General features: G+C 38.3%; 1 protein-coding gene and 1 pseudogene across 32 annotated transcripts in view; both read left to right on the top strand.

Moving 5' to 3' along the window:
* CCDC18 (coiled-coil domain containing 18) overlaps window positions 1–22,039 on the top strand; it is a 101,594-nt gene that overhangs the window by 65,858 nt on the left and 13,697 nt on the right. For all 32 annotated transcript variants that reach the window (XM_063664603.1, XM_063664638.1, XM_063664629.1 and 29 more), the window contains 6 exons: window positions 797–896; window positions 1,494–1,610; window positions 9,077–9,220; window positions 10,967–11,170; window positions 13,322–13,459; window positions 20,009–20,209. In XM_063664603.1, coding sequence (XP_063520673.1) covers window positions 797–896; window positions 1,494–1,610; window positions 9,077–9,220; window positions 10,967–11,170; window positions 13,322–13,459; window positions 20,009–20,209 — 904 coding nt within the window. The remainder of the gene's footprint in view (window positions 1–796; window positions 897–1,493; window positions 1,611–9,076; window positions 9,221–10,966; window positions 11,171–13,321; window positions 13,460–20,008; window positions 20,210–22,039) is intronic.
* On the top strand, window positions 15,234–17,170 carry LOC129030590 (selenoprotein H-like; annotated as a pseudogene).

Below are 22,039 nucleotides of genomic sequence, written 5' to 3'. Positions count from 1 at the left end.
TAGTTTTAGCCTTGTGTTATACCTCTTGAGACTTTTAGAAGAATATTAAAAGCAACTCATTAAAGAAGTTCAAAATCTTTTAAAAATTAATACCCTTATCAGTACTATTTCATATTTCAGACTGGAAAATCATATGAAGATTTTCAAGATCAACATTTTCAGCCTTTGTCATATCAGAACTTAGAGTTTCAAATTATTCTCTGATCACAGGCTTCACTTTGGTAAAAGCCTTAAAATTGTGTCAGTATTAAGCATTTTATAATATAAGGTTATACATAAATTAGGGTTTAAGAGGGCTTAGAGTTTGTAATATTTTTCTATTAGATTTAAGTGCTTTTTTATATGTAAGGCATCATTTTGAGTAACATCCTCATGAGAAATACTATGGTTAAATGCCTCATTCAATTGTAATGAAGTCACAACTGTTACATGTAAAAGACTTTGAAACACTCCTTTGATCTGTGTATGAAAAAATGTGGATATGTATTTTTAAAAATTCTTATAATCATTCAATCTTGGAGTCCTGGGAGTGTTTTAGCAATTAGCTTAAATTATCTGTAATACCACAGTGTGAGTTAACTTTTACCCTTTTAGAATACCCTTTATTAAATTAATTGTATTGATGTCAATCTTTTTCTTTATCTATTATTCCTTAAATTTGACCCTTTCAATCTGACTTGATTGCATATATTATTTTGCTTTTAATTTATAGAAGAGGTAACCTGGTTGACCTAACTTTTTAAAATTATACTATTGCTACTATCTGCTTTGATCTTTTTCGTTTGATAAATTGTAGAGAATGCAAGATGGAGATTGAAGACAAAAAGCAGGAGCTCCTTGAAATGGATCAGGCACTTAAAGAGAGAAATTGGGAACTAAAGCAAAGAGCAGCTCAGGTTGATTTTTCTTAATTATATTTTAATGAAGTTTTCTGTTATGACACAGTCACACAGGATTTGAGAGGTCACCAATTTTTTGTAAAATGGACATTTTTATAGCATATCTTTTCTCTGCACATAGGGTTTATTAAATTAGAGATATGTCATCTCTCTTTATCTTGATATTTTTCTAGCAAGTAGATTTTGAAAATGAGGATTAGCTTAGTATCTGAGCCTTTTGATCTCTTATATTACCCCGTATCAGAAGAAGCTAAGTGTTGGAGGAACAAAAATATTTGGAAGGCATTATTTAGCACTTTTTATCCAGCATAAAATGAAGTCTGAATTATTTATTTGTCATTTATGAACACAACTATATTTTATTGTTTCTATAATGTATATGGGATTGAATGTCACTATGTATTGTTAAAAAAAAATGTATATGGGACTTACGAACCAGTATTAGTAAACAATGATTATTTTTCCCATTTAAAAAATAATTTGAAATGAGTTTATACTTGTTATACTTGCTATAAACAATTACAAAGCCTATTCTAAGCATACAAGTTTTTATATCAGAATAAAATTGAACAACAGTTTAAGGTTATTTTTTAGGTTACACATTTGGATATGACTATTCGTGAGCACAGAGGAGAAATGGAACAAAAAATAATTAAATTAGAAGGTACTCTGGAGAAGTCAGAATTGGAACTTAAAGAATGTAACAAACAGGTAAATTATTTTAAAATTACATATTTTAAATTATTTTTTAAAAAATTCAAACTGTAACTAAAAACACCCCTTCACATAGTGGGTGTTTTTTGTTATTGTTGTTTTGTTTTTTGTGTTTTTGGAGACAGAGTCGTTCTCTGTCACCCAGGCTGGAGAGCAGTGGCATGTGATCATACCTCACTGCAGCCTCGAGTTCCTGGGCTCAAGCAATCCTCCTGCCTCAGTCTCCCCAAAGCTTTGGGATTACAGGCGTGAGCTACCACACTCTGGATCTTTCACTACTTTGATTAAATTTCTTCCTAGATACTTTATTTTTTTGTAGCTGCTTTGCCTTCTTGATTTCTTTTTCAGATTGATTGCTTTTAGTGTATAGAAATGCTACTGATTTTTGTATGTTAATTTTGTATCTTGCAACTTGACTGAATTTATCAGTTCTTTTTTTGTTTTTGTTTTTGTTTGTGTTTTGAGACAAGATCTCACCCTGTCATCCGGGCTGGAGTGCAGTGTCATGATCATAGCTCACTGCCGCCTCAACATCCCAAGCTCAGGTGATCCCTCCACCTCAGTCTCCGAAGTAGCTGGGACTACAGGGGTGCACTACCATGGTTGGCTAATTTTTTAATTTTTTGTAGAGATGGGGTTTTGCCATGTTGCCTAGGTAGTTCTCAAACTCCTGGGCTCAAGCGATTTGCCCCCCTCGGCTTCCCAAAGTGCTGAGATTACAGGCATGAGACACCACGCCAGCCCTGTTTATCAGTTCTAATAGTTTTTTGGTGGAGTTTTCAGGTTTTTCCAAATACAAGATTATATCCTCTGCAAACAAGGATAATTTAACTTCTCTCTTTCCAATTTGGATGCCCTTTCTTTCTCTTGTCTAGTTGCTCTAGTCAGGACTCCCAGTATTATACTGAATAATAGTGGTGAAAGTGGGCATACTTGTCTTGTTCTATATCTTAGTGGAAAGACTTTCAGTTTTTCCCTATTCCTGTGATATTAACTATGGGTTTGTTGTAAATGATCTTTACTGTGTTATTTTCCTTCTTTTTTTTTTTTTTTTTTGAGATGGAGTCTTGCTCTGTCACCCAGGCTAGAGTGCAGTGGCTCGATCTCAGCTCACTGCAACCTCCGCCTCCCGGGTTCAAGCAATTCTCTGCCTCAGCCTCCCCAGTAGCTGGGATTACAGGTGCCCACCACCACGCTCAGCTAATTTTTGTATTTTTAGTGGAGACGGGGTTTCACCATCTTGGCCAGGCTGGTCTTGAACTCCTGACCTCATGATTTCACACACCTCGGCCTCCCAAAGTGCTGGGATTACAGGCGTGAGCCACTGCGCCCAGCCTGTTATTTTCCTTCTATACCCAATTTGTTGAGAGCTTTTGTAATGTAAAGATGTTGAATTTTATCTGATGCTTTTCGATAATGCTTTTAATTTTAATATGAAATTATTATATGGTTTTTGTCCTTGATTCTGTTGATGTAATGTATCACGTTGTATATGTTGAACCATCTTGGCATCCCTGGGATGAATTCCACTTGGTTATGGTGAATGATCTTTTAAAAATGTTTTTAAATTCAGTTGATGGTATTTTGTTGTGGATTCTGCCTCTGTGTTCATCAGGGATATTGGCCTGTTGTTTTCTGTTTCGGTTATGTCCTTGTCTGGTTTTGGTATCAGGGTAATGCTGGCCTTGTAGAATGAGTTTAGAAGTGGGCCAGGCACGGTGGTGCATGCCTGTAATCCCAGCACTTTGGGAGGTCGAGGTGGGCAGATTGCATGAGCTCAGTTCAAGACCAGCCTAGACAACTTGGTGAAACCCCATCTCCATAGAAAATAGAAAAATTAGCCAGGTGTAGTGGCATGTGCCTGTAGTCCTAGCTACTAAGGAGGCTGAGGTGGAAGGATTCCTTGAGCCTGGGAAGTAGAGGCTGCATTGAGCCATGAGTGCACAACTGCACCCCAGCCTGGGCGACAGAGTGAAACCCTGTCTCAAAAAAAAAAAAAAAAAAAAGTGTTCCCTCCTCTTCAATTTTTTGAAATAGTTTGAGTAGAATTGGTATTAGTTTTTCTTTAAATGTTTGGTAGAATTCAGCAGTGACTCTATCAGGTCCTGGGCTTTTCTTTGATGGGCGACTTTTTATTACTGCTTTTATCTCATTACTTGTTACTGTTCTGTTGAAGTTTTCCGTTTCTTCATGATTCAATCTCAGTAGGTTGTGTGGGTCCAGGAATTTATCCATTTCTTCTAGTTTTTCCAATTTGTTGGTATGTAGTTGTTCATAATAGTCTGTAGTGATCCTTTGTATTTCTGTGGTATGAGTTGTAATGTTTCCTTTTTCATCTCATTTTATTTATTTGGATTCTCTCTCAGTCATCTAAAGGTATTTGTTAATTTTGTTTATCTTTTCAAGAAATCAACTCTGTTTCATTTATCCTCTGTATTGTTTTATAGTCTCAATTTCATTTAGTTTTGCTCTGATCTTTATTACTGCTTTCCTTCTAATAATATTGGGTTTGGCTGTTGCTATTCCAGTGTGGGAAAGGCAGTTCAAGACCAACTTGAACTTACCTTTTGTAGAGACAGGGTCCCACTATGTTGCTCAGGCTCACATTCTTATCAGCACATGGAATTATCCAGAATACATAAATGTATTATGTATTATCCAGAATATATAATATGTTAGGCCACAAAATAAGTCTCATCAAATTTTTAAAGGTAGAAATCCTATAAAATATATTCTCAATGCAATTCTAAAAGCATCATTTTCAGTAATATGTCCAATAATATTTTCAATAATGCTTTTAATTTTAACATGCACCTTTAGGTGCATTGTTTGTTTGAAATTTTTGTATTTTTTTGATATAAGCAGTTATTGCTATAAACTTTCCTCTTGGTACTGCATTCACAGTAGCCCGTAGGTCTTGTTATGTTGTATATCCATTTTTATTTGTTTCAAGACATTAAAATTTTTTTTTAAATTTCTTCACTCACCCTTTGTTCATTCAGGTGCATGTTGTTTACATTTTATGTATTTATATAATTTCTAAAGTTCCTCTTATTATTGATTTCTATTTTTATTCCATAGTGGTTAGATAATATATTTGATAGGATTTCTACCTTTTAAAATATGATCAGACTTATTTTGTGGCCTAACATGTTTATGTATTCTGGATAATATTCCATGTGCAGATAAGAATGTGAGCCTGGGCAACATAGTGGGACCCTGTCTCTACAAAAAGTGAAAAAAAATTAGCCAGGTGTGATGATGAGCACTTGTAGCCCCAGCTACTTGGGAGGCTGAGGCTGGAGGATCACTTGAACCCAGGAGGTCGAGGCTGCAGTGAGCTATGATTGTGCCACTGCACTCCAGCCTGGGCATCAGAGTGAGACCCTGTCAAAAAAGAGAGAAAAAAAAGAATATGTATTCAGCAACAGTGGATGAAATGTTCTGTAAATGTCAGTTACAAAATGCCTCCTTGGCCTAGTTTGTAGTTGAACTCTGATGTTTCTTTGTTGATTTTTTTAATCTGGACAATCTGTCCATTACTGAGAGTGGGGTATTGAAGTCCCTGTCTGTTGTTTTATTGCACCTATTTGTCCCTTGAGATCTATTAATGTTTGCTTTATATACTCGGGAGCTTTATATGCCTGGGTGCATAGATATTTATAATTTTTATATCCTCTTGCTAGCGTGACACATTTATTATTATATACTGGCCTTCTTTGTCTCTTTTTACTGTCTTTGATCTGTAGTCTGTTTTGTCTAAGTATAGCTATTTCTGCTCTTTTGATTTCCATTTGAATGGAATATCTTTTTACATTCTTTTACTTTTAGTCTATGTGTGTCTTTATGAAGTGAATTTCTTTTAGGAAGCATATAGTTGGGTTTGTTTTTTAATCCATTCACCCACTCTATGTGTTTTAAATGGAAAATTTAGTCCAGTTACATTCAATGTTATTATTAATAGGTAAGGATCTGTGCCTTTCTGTTACTTGTTTCTTAGTTGTTTTGTAACTCCTCCCTTTCTTTCCCACTTACTGTCTTTCATTGTGGTTAAATGATTTTTTCTGGTAGTATGATTAATTGGTTGCTGTTTATTTTTAGTTTATCTCTTACAGGTTTTTGCTTTGTGGTGAGACTTATACAAAACATCCTATTGTTATAACAAGTTATCAAAAACTGATACCAACTTAACTGTCATAGCAAAAACAAAAAAAAGTAAAAACTTGTATACTTTAATCTCCTTCTCCTTCCACATTTTGAATTTTTGGTATTCTAATTAAATTGTTATATTGCCTATCTCTGAATAAATTGTTGTAATTATTATTTTTAATAATTTTGCCTTTTAGTCTTCTTACTAAAGATATAAGTGGTTTACACACCATGATTTCATTGTTGGTATAACAGTCACATTAGTGGCTGTTTTTCTTTTAAGTTTGAAGTATTCCCTTTAGCATTTCTTGTAGGACAGGTCTAGTAGGGATAAATTTCCTCAGCTTTTGTTTGGGAAAGTGTCTCTTCTTCATTTCTGAAGGATAACTCTGCTTGGCACGGTATTCATGATTGACAGGTTTTTTTTTGTTCAACACTGAGTATGTCATCTTACTCCCTCCTGGTCTGTAAATTTCTGCTGAGGTGTCTGCTACCAGGCATATTGGATCTTCCTTATATATTATTTGCTTCTTTTCTCTCACTGCTTTCAGGATCCTGTGTTTGTCTTTGATCTTTGAGAGTTTCATTATAATATGTCTTAGGGTGTTATTATTTGGGTTTAATCTGGTTAGCAATCTTTGACCTCTTTATATCTGCATACTTATATCTTTCCTCAGGTTTGGAAATTTTTCTGTTGTTTCTTTAAAAAAGCTTTCTACCCCTTTGTCTTTCTCAGTTCCCTTTTTAACTCCAATAATTCAAATACTTGCTCTTTTGATGTTTTCCCAAAGATCCCATAAGCTTTGTTTATTCCTTTTTATTCCTTTTTTCCTCCTCTCACTGTGTAGTCTATCTATCTATCTGTCTATCTATCTATCTATCTATCAAACTAATTAACTAACTAACTAACTAACATGGGGTATCTGTTACCCAGAGGTGGAGTGCAGTGGCACAATCATAGCTCAATGTAGCCTTGACCACCTGGGCTCAAAGAATTCTCCCACTTGCGCATTGTGAGTAGCTGGGATTACAGGTGCATGCCGCCACACCTGGCTAATTAAAAAAAAAATTATTTTAAGTGATGGAGTTTCACTGTGTGACTCAGTCTGGTCTCAAACTCCTGGGCTCAAGCGATCCTCTCAGCCTACTGAGTATCTGGGATTACAGGTGGTCCTCAGCTCTGATTATATACTTTCAAATAGTCCATCTTCAAGCTCACTGATTCTGTTTGACTCATTCTGCTGTTGATGCTCTTTATTTCATTTTTCACTTCATTTATTGTATTTTTCAGCTCCAAAATTTTTGTTTGATTTTTTAAAAATTATTTTATTCTGTTAAATTTTTTTGATAAATTTCTCAATTGATTCCCTGCATCTTCTTAGAGTTTGTTGAACTTCCTTAAAATACCTATTTTCAGTTCTTTGAGAGATCACACATCTCCATCACTTCAGGGTTACTCTCTGGTGCCTAATTTTGTTCATTTGGTAAGGTTGTATTTCTTTCAGTGTTCTTGATACTTGTAGATATGCAATGACATCTGCATATTCAGGGACTGGGTATTTATTTTAGTCTTTGCAGTCTGGGTTAGTTTGTGCTTGTCCTTTTTGGGAGGCTCTTCCAGGAATTTAAGAAAACTGGCTTTTGTGTTCCCTGAGGCTGTGATCACTGCAGCTGTTGAACACTAGAGAATGATCTACATCCAGGCTTGCTGCAGGTCTTACGAGGGCTTCAAGGTTGACATGGCTTTCCGGCCCACATGGACCTGGGAAAGGTTCAAGTTGCGTACTAAGGCTGTGGGAATGCTTGCCAGGGACCCAGGTCCAGAAGGCTGTCCTGGTGGCCCAGATGGGCATGTTTCCCAGCAAATCTTTTGACAGGTGGGATGAGTCTCTAGTTGCAATGAGAGGGGCTGGAGTTGAGACTGGCCTTCTTGGGGTATATTGTGGAATGAAGGCTGGAGAGCCCACTCTCACCTCAGAGGGGCACACATAGCCCAGCAAGCTCCTTCACAGGATATTTCCCCAATGATAGTGTGAGGAGCTAGAGTTGAGACTGGGCCCCCTTGGCATCTGCTGTGGGATGGAGGCTGGAGAAACTATCTTGTTGGCCCAGACAGGGCCAGCAGGTCTCAGCTCAGATGGAATAGTTCCCTGTGTGCAGTGGGAGGTGCTGGAGCTGAGATTTAACCCCTTTAGCATCTGCTGTGGGACAGAGGCTGGAGAGCCTATCTCATTATTTCAGAGGTGCATGCATCTCCCAGCAAGTCCCTGCACAGACGGGATAGTTCCCTGATTGCAGCAGGAGAGTTGGAGCTGAGACTGGGTCCCCTTGGGATCTGCTCTGGGACAGAGGTTGGCAAGCCTTTCAAGGAGGCTCCTAGGTGGCAGGATAAGGACAGGTTTCCCTTTGGGTCTGTGTGTGAGCAGCTCTGAGCTGGGACCTCAGCTGAGGGGAGTTGGAGCAGAGTCACCAGGCAACTTTCCAGTTCACTGCTGAGACTGATGTCAGCAGGGAGAGAGCCTTTCCACTAAGGCACTAGTATGCATGATTCCTTATGGACCCCTTTTCAGATGGTTGTGCTTGTAGGCTCAAGGCCAAATGGGGCTGTAGCCAAGTCCCTTGGGGACGTGGGCTGTTTCCAGGCTTGAACCCAGAAGCAAGTTTGGCATATCAGCCACCTGGGTTTCTGTCTGTGCTCTCAAAATAACCCTCCCACGTCTTCGTCTCTACCAGGATTTCACAAATTCCTACCTGAATCCTGAGGCTCCTGCAAAGAGACTTTTGACTATGGAAAGGTGCAGGATTCTTATTTTATTTTATTTTATTTATTTTATTTTAATTAACAGTGTTTATTTACCTCTAGGTATTGTTGAGAGACTGGGGTGAAGACACAATTTTCATTTTGTAATTTACAGACTTCTATAAGCTAAAACAAAAACAAAAAAGTCTTCTCTATTTAATATAATGGTAGAATACAACTTCTACTTTTATTTATTTTAATTTTTTAAATTTCAATCGCTTTTGGGGTACAAGTAGTTTTGGTTACATAGATACATTTTATAGTGGTGAAGTCTGAGAGGGTGCAGGATTCCTGTTGTTGTGGGGGAATATGAGTGGGTTACCCTCTATTCTGCCTTTCTGGTAATGTCCAAGAACAAGAATTTTTGTGCTTATTTCCAGGATACGATTACCTTAACCTATTTATATTTTGCTTTTAGATATGAGTGTTTAAAGCTTGACTTACTTGGAACACAGCATTGATTAAATTACATTTCATTAGTTTTACTGATACTGCTTATCTGTTTAAAATTCAGATAGAAAGTTTGAATGACAAATTACAAAATGCTAAAGAACAGCTTCGAGAAAAAGAGTTTATAGTGCTACAAAATGAACAGGAGATAAGTCAACTGAAAAAAGAAATCGAAAGAACACAACAAAGGATGAAAGAAATGGAGAGTGTAAGCAAATTATTTCCACCTAAGGAACAAGTGGTAGTCTCTGTTGAGTGAAATGAATCTTTATGTTTTAAACTGGTTGGTTTTAATATACAGAAACTGTGCCATAACTGTTTTTAGGCTAGTTTTTTGTGCCAGAAACCTGTTAGTTTCTTTGACCTTTTAAAATATTTTTCTGATGGTCTAGGTATAGGCAAAGACAGTGTCTTATTTATCTCTGTATACAGGCCTTTGCATGGTATCTTTCGTATAGTAAATCTACAATATATGCTTATTTGGTTGACAAATATTTATTGAGAAACTGCTATGTAATAGAATTGGGGAGTCAGCTTTTTTTTTTTTTTTGACACTGAGTCTCTCTCTGTTGCCCAGGCTGGAGTGCAGTGGTGCAATCTTGGCTCATTGCAACCTCTGCTTTCCGGGTTCCAGTGATTCTCCTGCCTCAGCCTCCCGAGTAGCTGAGATTACAGGTGCCTGCCACCACGCCTGGCTAATTTTTGTATTTTTAGTAGAGACGGTGTTTCACCATATTGGCCAGGCTGGTTTTGAACTCCTGACCTTGTTATCCACCTGCCTCGGCCTCCCAAAGTGCTGGGTTTACAGGCGTGAGCTACCGTACCCAGCCAAAGAGTCAGCTATTAATAAGATACAGTGTTTTGTCTATTAGGAACTCCATCAAAAGAATGGATAAATAAATAATTGTACATTGAGACCAAGTGCACTGAGTTGCCAGATGAAGTTTGATGACTTCATATCATCAGTATGCATGTGTGTTGACTGATGAATTCATTCCTCCACTTGCTTTTTTAAAAAGTGAATTTAGGGTCAGGCACGATGACTCACACTTATAATCCCAGCACTTTGGGAGGCCAAGTTGGCAGGATCATTTGAGCCCAGAAATTCAAGACCAGCCTGGGCATCGTAGCAGTGGGACCCCTGTCTCTATAAAAACATTAAAAAACTAGCTAGGTGTGGTGATGCAAGCCTGTGGTCCCAGCTACTTGGGAGGCTGAGATGGGAGGATTGCTTGAGCCTGGGAGGTCAAGGCTGCAGTGATTTGTGATCACGCCGCTGCCCTCCAACCTGGGCAACAGAGCAGGAGCCTGTACCAAACGAAGAAGAAGAAGAGGAAGAAGAGGAGGAAGAGGAAGAAGAGGAAGAAGAAGAGGAGGAAGAAGAAGGAGGGGGGGAGGGGGAGTGGGGAGGAGGGGGAGGAAAACTTTATTAGAAATTTATTTGAGTAATATAAAACCATTTCAGTGGGAGTAGCAGCCCCAGTGACAAGTTTTACTTTCACAGAGAGTAAGACCTTAACCCAGCTGTGTGGATTAAATGGTGGATTTTAATTATCTATACCAATATATTCTCTGTCTTTGACATAGATAATCAAATGTTAACTTCTCTTTTCTCTTTATGTTTTCTGTCATAAATGTTACATTCAAAATGATAAAAGATTATATGGCTTGTGTATGTTACAGTCATGTAATATATATCGATAAGAGTCCCAATTATGGTATTTTTGTCATTTTCTTATTAGATTTTTTTTCCTGAATATCAGTTTCACAGTGGGTGATACTCATTGTATGTTAAATTTTAACATACTCATTGTATGTTAAATTTTAACAAACTCATTGTATGTTAAAGGATTTAGTTGAAAGGGGGAAATTTACTTATTAAGCAAAATCAGAATAAGAAATAGGTTATCTATATATTTCATTCTGAAACCTACAAATACCTTATGCTTTTCAGGTTATGAAAGAGCAAGAACAGTACATTGCCACTCAGTACAAGGAGGCCATAGATTTGGGGCAAGAATTGAGGCTGACCCGGGAGCAGGTGCAGAACTCTCATACAGAATTGGCAGAGGCTCGTCGTCAGCAAGTCCAAGCACAGAGAGAAATAGAAAGGCTCTCTAGTGAACTGGAGGATATAAAGCAACTCTCTAAAGAGAAAGTAATCCCTATTTTAAATAATCTTATGTATCTGAAATCTTACAAATATTAGCATTTTTTTTGAACTGTAGAATATAGTTCTTGCAAAAATGAACTGTATCTGCACAACAGTGTGAATGTACTTAATCCCACCGAATTATACACTTAAAAATGGTTAAAATGGTCAATTTTGTGTATATTTTACCACAATTTTAGAAAATAATGAACTGTATTATATATAGATAACTTTGTAATATAACCAGGAAGTCCTTCAGAACTGAGTTTTGGCTAAACTAGTTCTCAAATTGAGTGATAAAGCACTTGTAGACTTTTAAGTGAGTTCGAGCTCTTACTTGAAGAAAAAATAAAGCTAATCTTTTTTGAGTAAAAATTTTTACATTTGTAGTGACTTTTAAAAATGAAAACTATTGGCTTGGCACGGTGGCTCACACCTGTAATCCCAGTACTTTGGGAGGCCGAGGTGGGCGGATAACAAGGTCAGGAGTTCGAGACCAGCCTGGCCAATATGGTGAAACACCATCTCTACTAAAAATACAAAAAAAAAATTAGCCAGGCATGATGGCAGGCACCTGTAGTCCCAGCTACTCAGGAGGCTGAGGCAGGCAAATAGCTTGAACCCCGAAGGCAGAAGTTGCAGTGAGCTGAGGTCGTGCCACTGCACCCTAGCCTGGGCGACAGAAGAAGACTCCATCTCAAAAAAAAAAAAAACATGAAAACTATCCAAATTTGTAACTATGTAAATTTGTAACTTTTAGGAAACCTGTAGTTCAAAACCCTTGGTTGATAAAGTAACTTGGAGGTAAAGTGCTTTTAAAAAGCAAGAGTACTAATATAAATTTTATTTTTCCAGTATTTGGTAGGAAGTTAACTACTTGGCTTAAAAATATTTACATTGGTATAGTTGGGTTATTTAGACTTTAAGAAAAATGTGTTTATTGACGTTGCAAAAAAAAAAAAAAATTCTGCTTTCCATTGTAGTTTCCATGGTTTAATTCAATTCCATAGGAATTGAATTAAAATATTTTTACCTTTAATTTTGGTTAAGGCTACCTATGTTGTTATTCACATTTCTGGATGGTTAGACCAGTAAAGCATACATAGAGAATGTTTATTAGAGATATATTATATATTTGGGGTTCTAGGAAAAGGAAAGCCATCTACTTTTATCTCATTTCTGCCTTTATCAGTAGTGTCAAAGTATAGTACAATTGGTTTTTATTTGATAAGCTAAGCTCACTTTAAAAAGTGAATTAAAGTTAGGAATTTTTTAATTGACAGTGTTTTAAATATTATATTTTAATCCAAAACCAAATATATATTGATATGTTTTTCCTTTGATGTAGGGCCAAACCTTGGTTCTTTTTGTATGAGTCATTTGATTAGAATTCTACCTAGTCTTTCTCACATAACTAGAATCCTACCTGGTCTTTCACCACACTATATTCCATCATCTATAGTTTCCAATTTTGCTTTCTTTAAAGTGGAGGAAGAATTAATTAAAAGACATTAATTAAAATAATTAATTAAAAGACATTTGTAAGTGAACCAGACTATAACATGTTATATTTTTATGGGACCTCCTACCATATTTTATAACAATTTTGAGTGCTTCTAATTGGATAGCAAAATGTTCATGACTTACTCATTGAGCTGGTTCAAAACATATAACTTAGTTTTTGGATAAAAACTTTGCATTTGCTTATTTCATCGTGTTCATAATCTATAATAAAATTACACAATTAAAATTACAAGCACAGTTAGCTAAATTAGCATAAATAAGTTTGAATAAAAACACAACTGACTCTTGATAAACAGACAATATATATAGTGAGCAAAAATATACAGGCATACCTAGCAGTAGACTGTTATCTGCCAGAGTTCAGTGTCCTGTGGTTATTATTAATAGTTCATTTTATAGAAAGCATTGGTTAGTGAACATCTATTTTATGATGACAGCAAACAATTATATGAATACTCTCCCATTAATAGTCTCTGAAATGTCTAGATTTTAAAGCATACTATTTAGTAAGTTAACTTTGTGTCTGTGTTTATGTAATATAAAAAACTACTTCCAAAAATGCACTGTATTAGTTTAGCTATAATAACCAAATAAACAAGTTTTATAGCTTTTACTCAATATGTCATTTTTAAGGATGCTCATGGAAACCATTTAGCTGAAGAACTGGGGGCTTCTAAAGTACGTGAAGCTCATTTAGAAGCAAGAATGCAAGCAGAGATCAAGAAATTGTCAGCAGAAGTAGAATCTCTCAAAGAAGCTTATCATATGGAGGTAAAGAAAAATTTAATTTGTTTTGATAGTGCCCACTAAAGTAGGTTGACCTATCTGGACAAAAGTATGAGTCCAGCTCTTAAGTGTTCATTATTGAATAATGCATTGTAGTCTTCATTTCTGGTAGCCTAAACATACAGCTTTCACTTTAATATATTGTGGGTTAACAGCTTGAATTCCTGAGCCAGGCAACCTGGTTCTAAACCCTAGCTCACCACAGAGCCACCTGTATCACCTTGGGTAAGTTACTTAACCTCTGTCTAAATTGGATATAATAATAGTATCTACCTCATAGAACTGTGGTGAATATTAAATGAATTAATATATAAATTATAAAATAGCATTTGTAAAAGATTAACTGGAAGTATTTAATAACTGATATAAACCTTTTCATGTGATGTAACTCTATAACGCTTTGCAATTTTCAACATTTCTTCTTATAATAACTTAGCTAGAGAGATAATACTAGAGCCTTTTTATCTATCAGCATGTCTTGAGCCTTCACAGAAATGGGCAGTATTATTAACTAGAATAGCATTTTTCATCTTTTTAAAAACTACATTTAAAGATATTACCCAAAATCTCTGTATATGATTTAAATAAATTACTTATGTTTAGTGCTAATAAAGCGTTTTTTCTAATATGGCAAGGGTTGCAAATATTTGTTAAACTCCATTCAAGGGAGTTTGGTGACATTTTTGTGAGTGATTGGTAGGGCTTGTGGGGACCATGTCTTGCTTAAATACATTTAGAATCATATCTCTTTGAAAGCATTGTGCCTGCCAAACAAAACATATTTACAAGCTGAATCTAATCCTAAGGCTAAGAATTTGCAACCTTTGATCTTTAGAGACAAACCTGAATGAATGCTGTTGGACTCAGCATAATTATATAATTGTTATTAACAGCTCAACTTAATAACTATCAGTAATAATTAGGCGCTCTCAAGTGTTTGCCCTTAACTATTCATTACACTTTCATTATATGGCCTCTGTTCTGTTTTTAAGTATCATTATCCAATTTTTTCTTTTAGTTTTATAAGCCACCTGAAATTATAAATAGATTATACGTAAAATTAATTGTAAAATTAGTTCAGTATTGCTATCTTTTTTAAAAAGAGATGGGGTCTGTGTTGCTCAGACTGGCCTCAAATTCCAGAGCTCAGATAACCCCTCCCCCTCAGCCTCTAAGTAGCTGGGAGTAAAAGCACATGCCAACCGGGCATGGTGGGTCACACCTGTAATCCCAGCACTTTGGGAGGCCAAGGCAGGTGGATTGCTTGAGGTCAGGAGTTCGAGACCAGCCTGACCAACATGGCAAAACCCCATCTCTACTAAAAATACAAAAATTAGCTGGGCTTGGTGGCACATGCCTGTAATCCCAGCTACTCAGGAGGCTAAGGCAGGAGAAGTGCTTGAACCTGGGAGGCAGAGGTTGCAGTGAGCCAAGATCGTGCCATTGCAGTCAAGCCTGCATGACAAGAGTGAAACTCCGTCTCAAAAAAAAAAAACAAGTACATGCCACTGCATTTTAATATTTAATATTACTATTTAGTATTTGATACTAATATTTTGTCTATAATATTGAAGTATATATTTTTACCTGTTTGGAAGTTGACAAAAATTTACTTTTAAAATATATATGTTGTTTGAATATAAAAATGAGAGGATATGGTATTAAAGTAATAGAGAGCTAGAAAAGAGGATCAATAATTTTTAACAGTTTTTTTTATTATACTTTAAAAGTATTTTTTCTTTTTTTTTTTTTAGTACTTTAAATTCTGGGGTGCATGTGCAGAACATGCAGTTTTGTTACATAGGTATACACATGCCATGGTGGTTTGCTGTACCGATCAACCTGTCACCTACATTGGGTATTTCTCCTAATGTTATCCCTCCCCTAATCCCCCACCACCCAACAGGCCCCAGTGTGTGATGTTCCCCTCCCTAGGTCTATGTGTTCTCATTGTTTAACTCCCACTTATGAGTGAGAACATGTGGTGGTTGGTTTTCTGTTCTTGTGATAATTTGCTGAGAATGATGGTTTCCAGCTTCATCCATGTCCCTGCAAAGGACATGAACTCATCCTTTTTTATGGCTGCATAGTATTCCATGGTGTATATGTGCCACATTTTCTTTATCCAGTCTATTATTGATGGACATTTGGGTTGGTTCCAAGTCTTTGTTATTGTGAATAGTGCCGCAGTAAACATACGTGTGCATGTGTCTTTGTAGTAGAATGATTTATAATCCTTTGGGTATATACCCAGCAATGGGATGGCTGGGTCAAATGGTATTTCTAGTTCGAGATCAACCGTATTTTTTAATATATAGGTTTCCAAATTGTCAGAAAATCACTTAATAATAAATATAAAACTCCTGACTTATTGGAGGAGAATGAGATTGTTTTAACCTTTAATTATGAAAAATTTAAATATATGTAAAAATAGAATAGTATAAATAGTATACATCCTCATATTTATTTTTGAACGTTAATAATTATCAATGCATAGCCAATTTATTTCATCCATAAATACATTGAACATTTTCTTTATCTAAAAGAGAATACTTTTGAGAATGAAAAGGAATGCTATAGTAATTACATGAGGGTACCAGGCATAAAACCTAGACAGTCCTAAGCATTCTCGGAAGTGTGTCAACATACCTTTAACCTTTGAAAGCACAATGCTTTCAAAGAGATATGATTCTAAATGTATTTAAGCAAGACATGGTCCCCACAAGCCCCACCAATCTAAGCAAGACATGGTCCCCACAAGCCCCACCAATCACCCACAAAAATGTTACCAAATTCCCTTGAATGGAGTTTAACATAAATGTTAAACCCATTCGCAACCCATCCCCCATATTCACATATTATTTGAAGCAAATTTTAGATATAATTATTTCATCTGTAAATAACTATGTAGACATAATTATTCTATATTCAATAAGTATCTTGTATTAGTTCATTTTCCATTAGTCCATTAGTCCATTTTCACACTGCTATAAAGAAATACCAGAGACTGGGTAGGAGTGGAGCTTCCGGGCTGCGCTCTTCGCTGCCCAGTTCCCGCTCAGTGGTCGCGTCTCCGCGCCCCACCCACCAGTCCCGCTGCATTCTCGGCCGGGCTCTAGGCGCCATGGCTCCCCGCGGGAGGAAGTGTAAGGCTGAGGCCACAGTGGTCGCCGTAGCCGAGAAGCGAGAGAAGCTGACGAACGGCGGGGAGGGAATGGAGGAGGCGACCATTGTTATCGAGCATTGCACTAGCTGACGCGTCTATGGGCGCAACGCCGCGGCCCTGAGCCAGGTGCTGTGCCTGGAGGCCCCAGAGCTTCCAGTAAAGGTGAACCCGACGAAGCCCCAGAGGGGCAGCTTCCAGGTGACGCTGCTGCGCCCGGACGGCAGCAGTGTGGAGCTCTGGACTGGCATTAAGAAGGGGCCCCCATGCAAACTCAAATTCCCTGAGCCTCAAGAGGTGGTGGAAAAGTTGAAGAAGTACCTGTCGTAGGGAGATTTGGGTAGAAGTCCTCATGCTGAGCTTTGTGTCCCTGGTGATGTTGGAACGTTAATGATGGAACATGGCCAAACTTCAGTCATGTGCCTGAAGCCATGGTTTCTTCCCCGCCAGAAATGAAGGTTCAGTTATGAGGCAACCCTCTAGTAAGGCATTGTAAAAGTTACTGGATTTGGTTTAATAAAAGTTGAAATAAAGTTTAAAAAAAAAAAAATACCTGAGACTGGGTAATTTATAAAGAAAAGAGGTTTAATTAACTCACAGTTTCACATGGCTGGGGACACCTCGGGAAACTTACAATCATGACAGAAGGTTAAGGGAAAGCAAGGCATGTCTTACATGGCAGCAGGAGAGAGAGAGTGTGTGGAAATGCCACACTTTTAAACCATCAGATCTCATGAGAATGAACTTATTATCATGAGAACAGCTTGGGGGAACCACCCCCATGATCCAATCAGCTCCCACCAGGTACCTTCCTCCACACGTGAGGATTACAATTCAAGATGAGATTTGGGTGGGGACACAGAGCCAAGCCATATCATTCCAACCCTGGCCCCTCCCAGATCTCATGTCCTTCTCACATTTCAAAACACAATCATGCCTTCCCAACAGAACCCCAAAGTCTTAACTCATTCCAGCATTAACCCAAAAGTCCAAGTCCAAAGTCTTATCTGAGACAAGCCTTCCATCTATGAGCCTATAAAATAAAAAACAAGTTAGTTACTTCCAAGATACAATGGGGGTACAGGCATTGGGTAAATGTTCCCCTTCCAAATGGGAAAAATTGGCCAAAACAAAGAGGCTGCAAGGCCCATGCAAATCGGAAACCCAGTGGAGCAGTCATTAAATGTTAAAGCTCCAAAATAATCTCCTTTGACTCCATGTCTCACATCCAAGGTATGCTGATGCAAGGGGTGGACTCCCAAAGTTTTGGGCAGCTCCACCCCTGTGGCTCTGCAGGGCACAGCCCCTGTGGCTGTTTTCACGGGCTGGCATTGAGTGCTTGGGGCTTTTCCAGGTGCACAGTGCAAGCTGTTGGTGGATCTACCATTCTGGGGTCTGGAGAATGGTGGCCCTCTTCTTACAGCTCCACTACCCAGTGCCCTGGTGGGGACTCTGTGTGGGGGCTCCAACCTCACATTTCTCCTCTGTACTGCCTTAGTAGAGGTTCTCCATGAGGGCTCCACCTCCACAGCAGACTTCTGCTTGGACTTCCAGGCATTTCCACACATCCTCTGAAATCTAGGCAGAGCCTCCCAAAGCTCAACTCTTGTCTTCTGTGCACCTGCAGACTTAACACCACATGGAAGCTCCCAAGGTGTAGGGCTTGCACCCTCTGAAGCAATGGTCTGAGCTGTACCTTGACCCCTTTTAGCCATGGGTGGAGCTGAAGCAACTGCAATACAGGTCACCCCGTCTTGAGGCTGCACAGAGCAGTGGGGCTCTGAGCCTGGACCACAAAACCATTTTTTCCTCCTAGATATCCAGGCCTGTGATGGGAGGCGCTTCCTTGAAGATCTCTGAAATGGCCTGGAGACATTTTCCACATTGTCTTGGCAATATTTAGCTCCTCATTACTTAAGAAGATTTCTGCAGCCAACTTGAATTTCTCCCCATAAAATGGGTTTTTCTTTTCTACCACATGGCCAAGCTGCAATTTTTTTTTAACTTTTATGCTCTGCTTCCCTTTTAAACATAAGTTCCAATTTCAGATCATCTCTTTGTGAATGCGTATGACTGTACACTTTCACAAAAGCCAGATCACCTCTTGAATCCTTAAAAATTTCTTCTCTCAGAGACCCTAAATCATCTCTCTCAACTTCAAAGTTCCACAGATCTCTAGGGTGGGGGCAAAATGCCACTGGTCTCTTTGCTAAAACGTAGCAAGATCCTCTAGTTTCCAATAAGTTTCTCATCTCCATCTGAGACCACCTGAGCTTGCACTTCATTGTCCATATCACTATCAGCATTTTGGTCAAAACCATTTGACAAGTCTGTAGGAAGTTCCAAACTTTCTCACATCTTCCTGTCTTCTGATTCCTCCAAACTGTTCTAACCTCTGCCCATTACCCAGTTCCAAAGTCACTTCCACATTTTCAGGTTATCTTTATAGTAGTACCCCACTATTCTGATACCAGTTTTCTGTTATTAGTCCATTTTCACACTGCTATAAAAACTGTGAGTCAATTAAACCTCTTTTCCTTATAAATTACACAGTCTTAGGGCTGGTGTGAGTGCCTGAGGCTTTTCCAGGTGAAGGTGCAAGGGCTGTCGCTGGATCTACCATTCTGGGGTCTGGAGAACGGTGACAGTTGCAGGGTAATTTATAAAGAAAAGAGGTTTAATTGACTCACAGTTCCACATGGCTGGGGAGGCCTCAGGAAAATTACAATTCTTACAATTATGGCAGAAGGGGAAGCAAGTCATGTCTTACATGGTGGTGGGAGACAGAGAGCAAGAGGGGAAGTGTCACACTTTTAAACGATCAGATCTCATGAGAACTCACTATCATGAGAACAGCATGGGTGAAACCATCCCCATGACCCAATCACCTCCCACCAGGTTGCTCCTTCGGCATACAGGAATTACAATTCAAGATGAAGCCTGGGTGGGCATACGCAGCCAAACCATAACATAGCTCTAAAAGATAAGGGCTATTTTTTGGAACAGAACCACAATACCATTATCACACTTAAAAATTGACAGTGACTCCTTAATATCATCAAATACCCAATCATTGTTCACATTTCCCCAATTGTCTCAAAAATGTCTTTATAGTTTATTTGTTCAGATCAGTGCCCAAATAGAATCTATTGCATTTGGTTAATTAAGTTCTTAAGTAAGTTGAAGATTATGGATTCCTTTTCTCCCTTTTTCCTCTAGTATTCGTTGAGAAATCAGATGTTTGTAACTATAAACAGAATTTACTTTTTTTAAAGAAAAAGTAAATAAAAGTAGAAAGCATTAGACTGTTGTCGAATCCAGTTTCATTCTATTTTTTTATTTTTTTCTTTTCCAATTCTGGGGCTATATAGATGATTTCACATCAAGAGAACCATGCAAAGTGGAAGATTTCTGCTGACTCTCAAAAGACTTCTGTTCAGCAACTAAATGAACAGTTAGAGAAGGCAAAACTGGAATTAGAAGAAGCTCAGGATACTGTAAGCAATTTGCATCAACAAGTCCAAGATAGGAATGAAGTAATTGAAGCTGCAAATGAAGCATTACTTACTAAAGTAAGTAAACATATAAAAGTAATAAAGCATATCTATAAAAATGTAAATGTCTGACTTACCTGTCTTTGTAGTTTATAGAGGACTATATGACCAAATATTGGCCTGTTTGAATAAAAAGCATTTTATTTAGAAGATGTTGAATTTAGGAAATTATTAAGATGATGTACATCTTATTACCATAGAAGATATAATTTATAAATGTTCAAATATAAACTCATCTAATCATAATGTTTAGAGGGTTTTATACTTGATGTACCTAAAAAAAAGTAGAAGCATTTTTCAAAATCAGCAAAGTTCTTTTAAAATCATAAAGTAGGCCAGGAGTGGTGGCTCAATCCTGTATTCCCAGCACTTCAGGAGGCTGAGGTGGGCAGATCACTTGAGGTCAACAAGGGCAAAGACAATTTTTTGAGAGCCATGAAGGCATCATTATATTATGGCTCACTACAATTACGTTCACAACAGTGACCTTCTTTGAGTCTTAAGAAAAAGTTGAATTAATTTAATGTATTCAGTGTACTATATTTAATTGTAAAAGTTATGTGTTAAACTAACTTAAATAAAATACTACTTATATGAGATACCACATATCAATTATGGCTAGATAATGCAGAAGAGGAAAAAGAAAAAGACTGCAGCTGTGTACAGTCCTGTTCTGTGCCACCTCTACAACTGTTTTGTTAATTGTGATTTTAAGAATGTGAATGTAGGATTTACAACAAAAAATTGGCACTCTAGCCACTTAAAAATCATGTAAATCGGGGATGGGTTCCAAGATGGCCGAATAGGAACAGCTCCAGTCTGCAGCTCCCAGCATGGTCAATGCTGAAGACGGGTGATTTCTGCATTTCCAACTGAGGTACCTGGTTCATCTCACTGGAACTGGTTGGACAGTGGGTGCAGCCCACGGAGGGTGAGCCGAAGCAGGGCGGGGCATCACCTCACCCAGAAAGCACAAGGGGTTGGAGGATTTTCCTTTCCTAGCCAAGGGAAGCAGTGACAGACAATACCTGGAAAATCGGGACACTCCTGCCCTAATACTGCACTTTTCCAACCATCTTAGCAAATGGCACATCAGGAGATTATATCCTGTGCCTGGCTCGGCGGGTGTCACACCCACAGAGCCTTGCACACTGCTAGTGCATCAGTCCGAGATCGAACTGCAAGGTGGTAGCCTGGGCTGGGGAAGGGGCATCTGCCATTGCTGAGGCTTGAGTAGGTAAAGCGGCTGGGAAGCTCGAACTGGGTGGAGCCCACCGCAGCTCAACGAGGCCTGCCTGCCTCTCTAGACTCCTCTGGGGGCAGGGCATAGCTGAGCAAAAGGCAGCAGAAACTTCTGCAGACTTAAACGTCCCTGTCTGATGGCTCTGAAGAGAGCAGTGGTTCTCCCAGCATGCAGTTTGAGCTCTGAGAACGGACAGACTGCCTCCTCAAGTGGGTCCCTGACCCCCATGTAGCCTAACTGGGAAACACCTGCCAGTAGGGGCTGACTGACACCTCATACAGCCGGGTGCCCCTCTGAGATGAAGCTTCCAGAGGAAGGATCAGGCAGCAATATTTGCTATTCTGCAACCTCCGCTGGTGATACCCAGGCAAACAGGGTCTGGAGTGGACCCCCAGAAAACTCCAACAGACCTGCAGCTGAGGGACCTGACTGTTAGAAGGAAAACTAACAAACAGAAAGGAATAGTATCAACATCAACAGAAAGGACATCCACACCAAAACCCCATCTGTAGGTCATTATCATCAAAGACTAAAGTTAGGTAAAACCACAAAGATGGGAGAAACCAGAGCAGAAGAGCTGAAAATTCTAAAAACCAGAGTGCCTC

The sequence above is a fragment of the Pongo pygmaeus genome, chromosome 1, assembly GCF_028885625.2.
Source record: "Pongo pygmaeus isolate AG05252 chromosome 1, NHGRI_mPonPyg2-v2.0_pri, whole genome shotgun sequence".
Lineage (NCBI taxonomy): Eukaryota > Metazoa > Chordata > Mammalia > Primates > Hominidae > Pongo > Pongo pygmaeus.
Note: the sequence above shows the minus strand (reverse complement) of the source record. Positions and strands in the feature narration are given on the sequence as shown.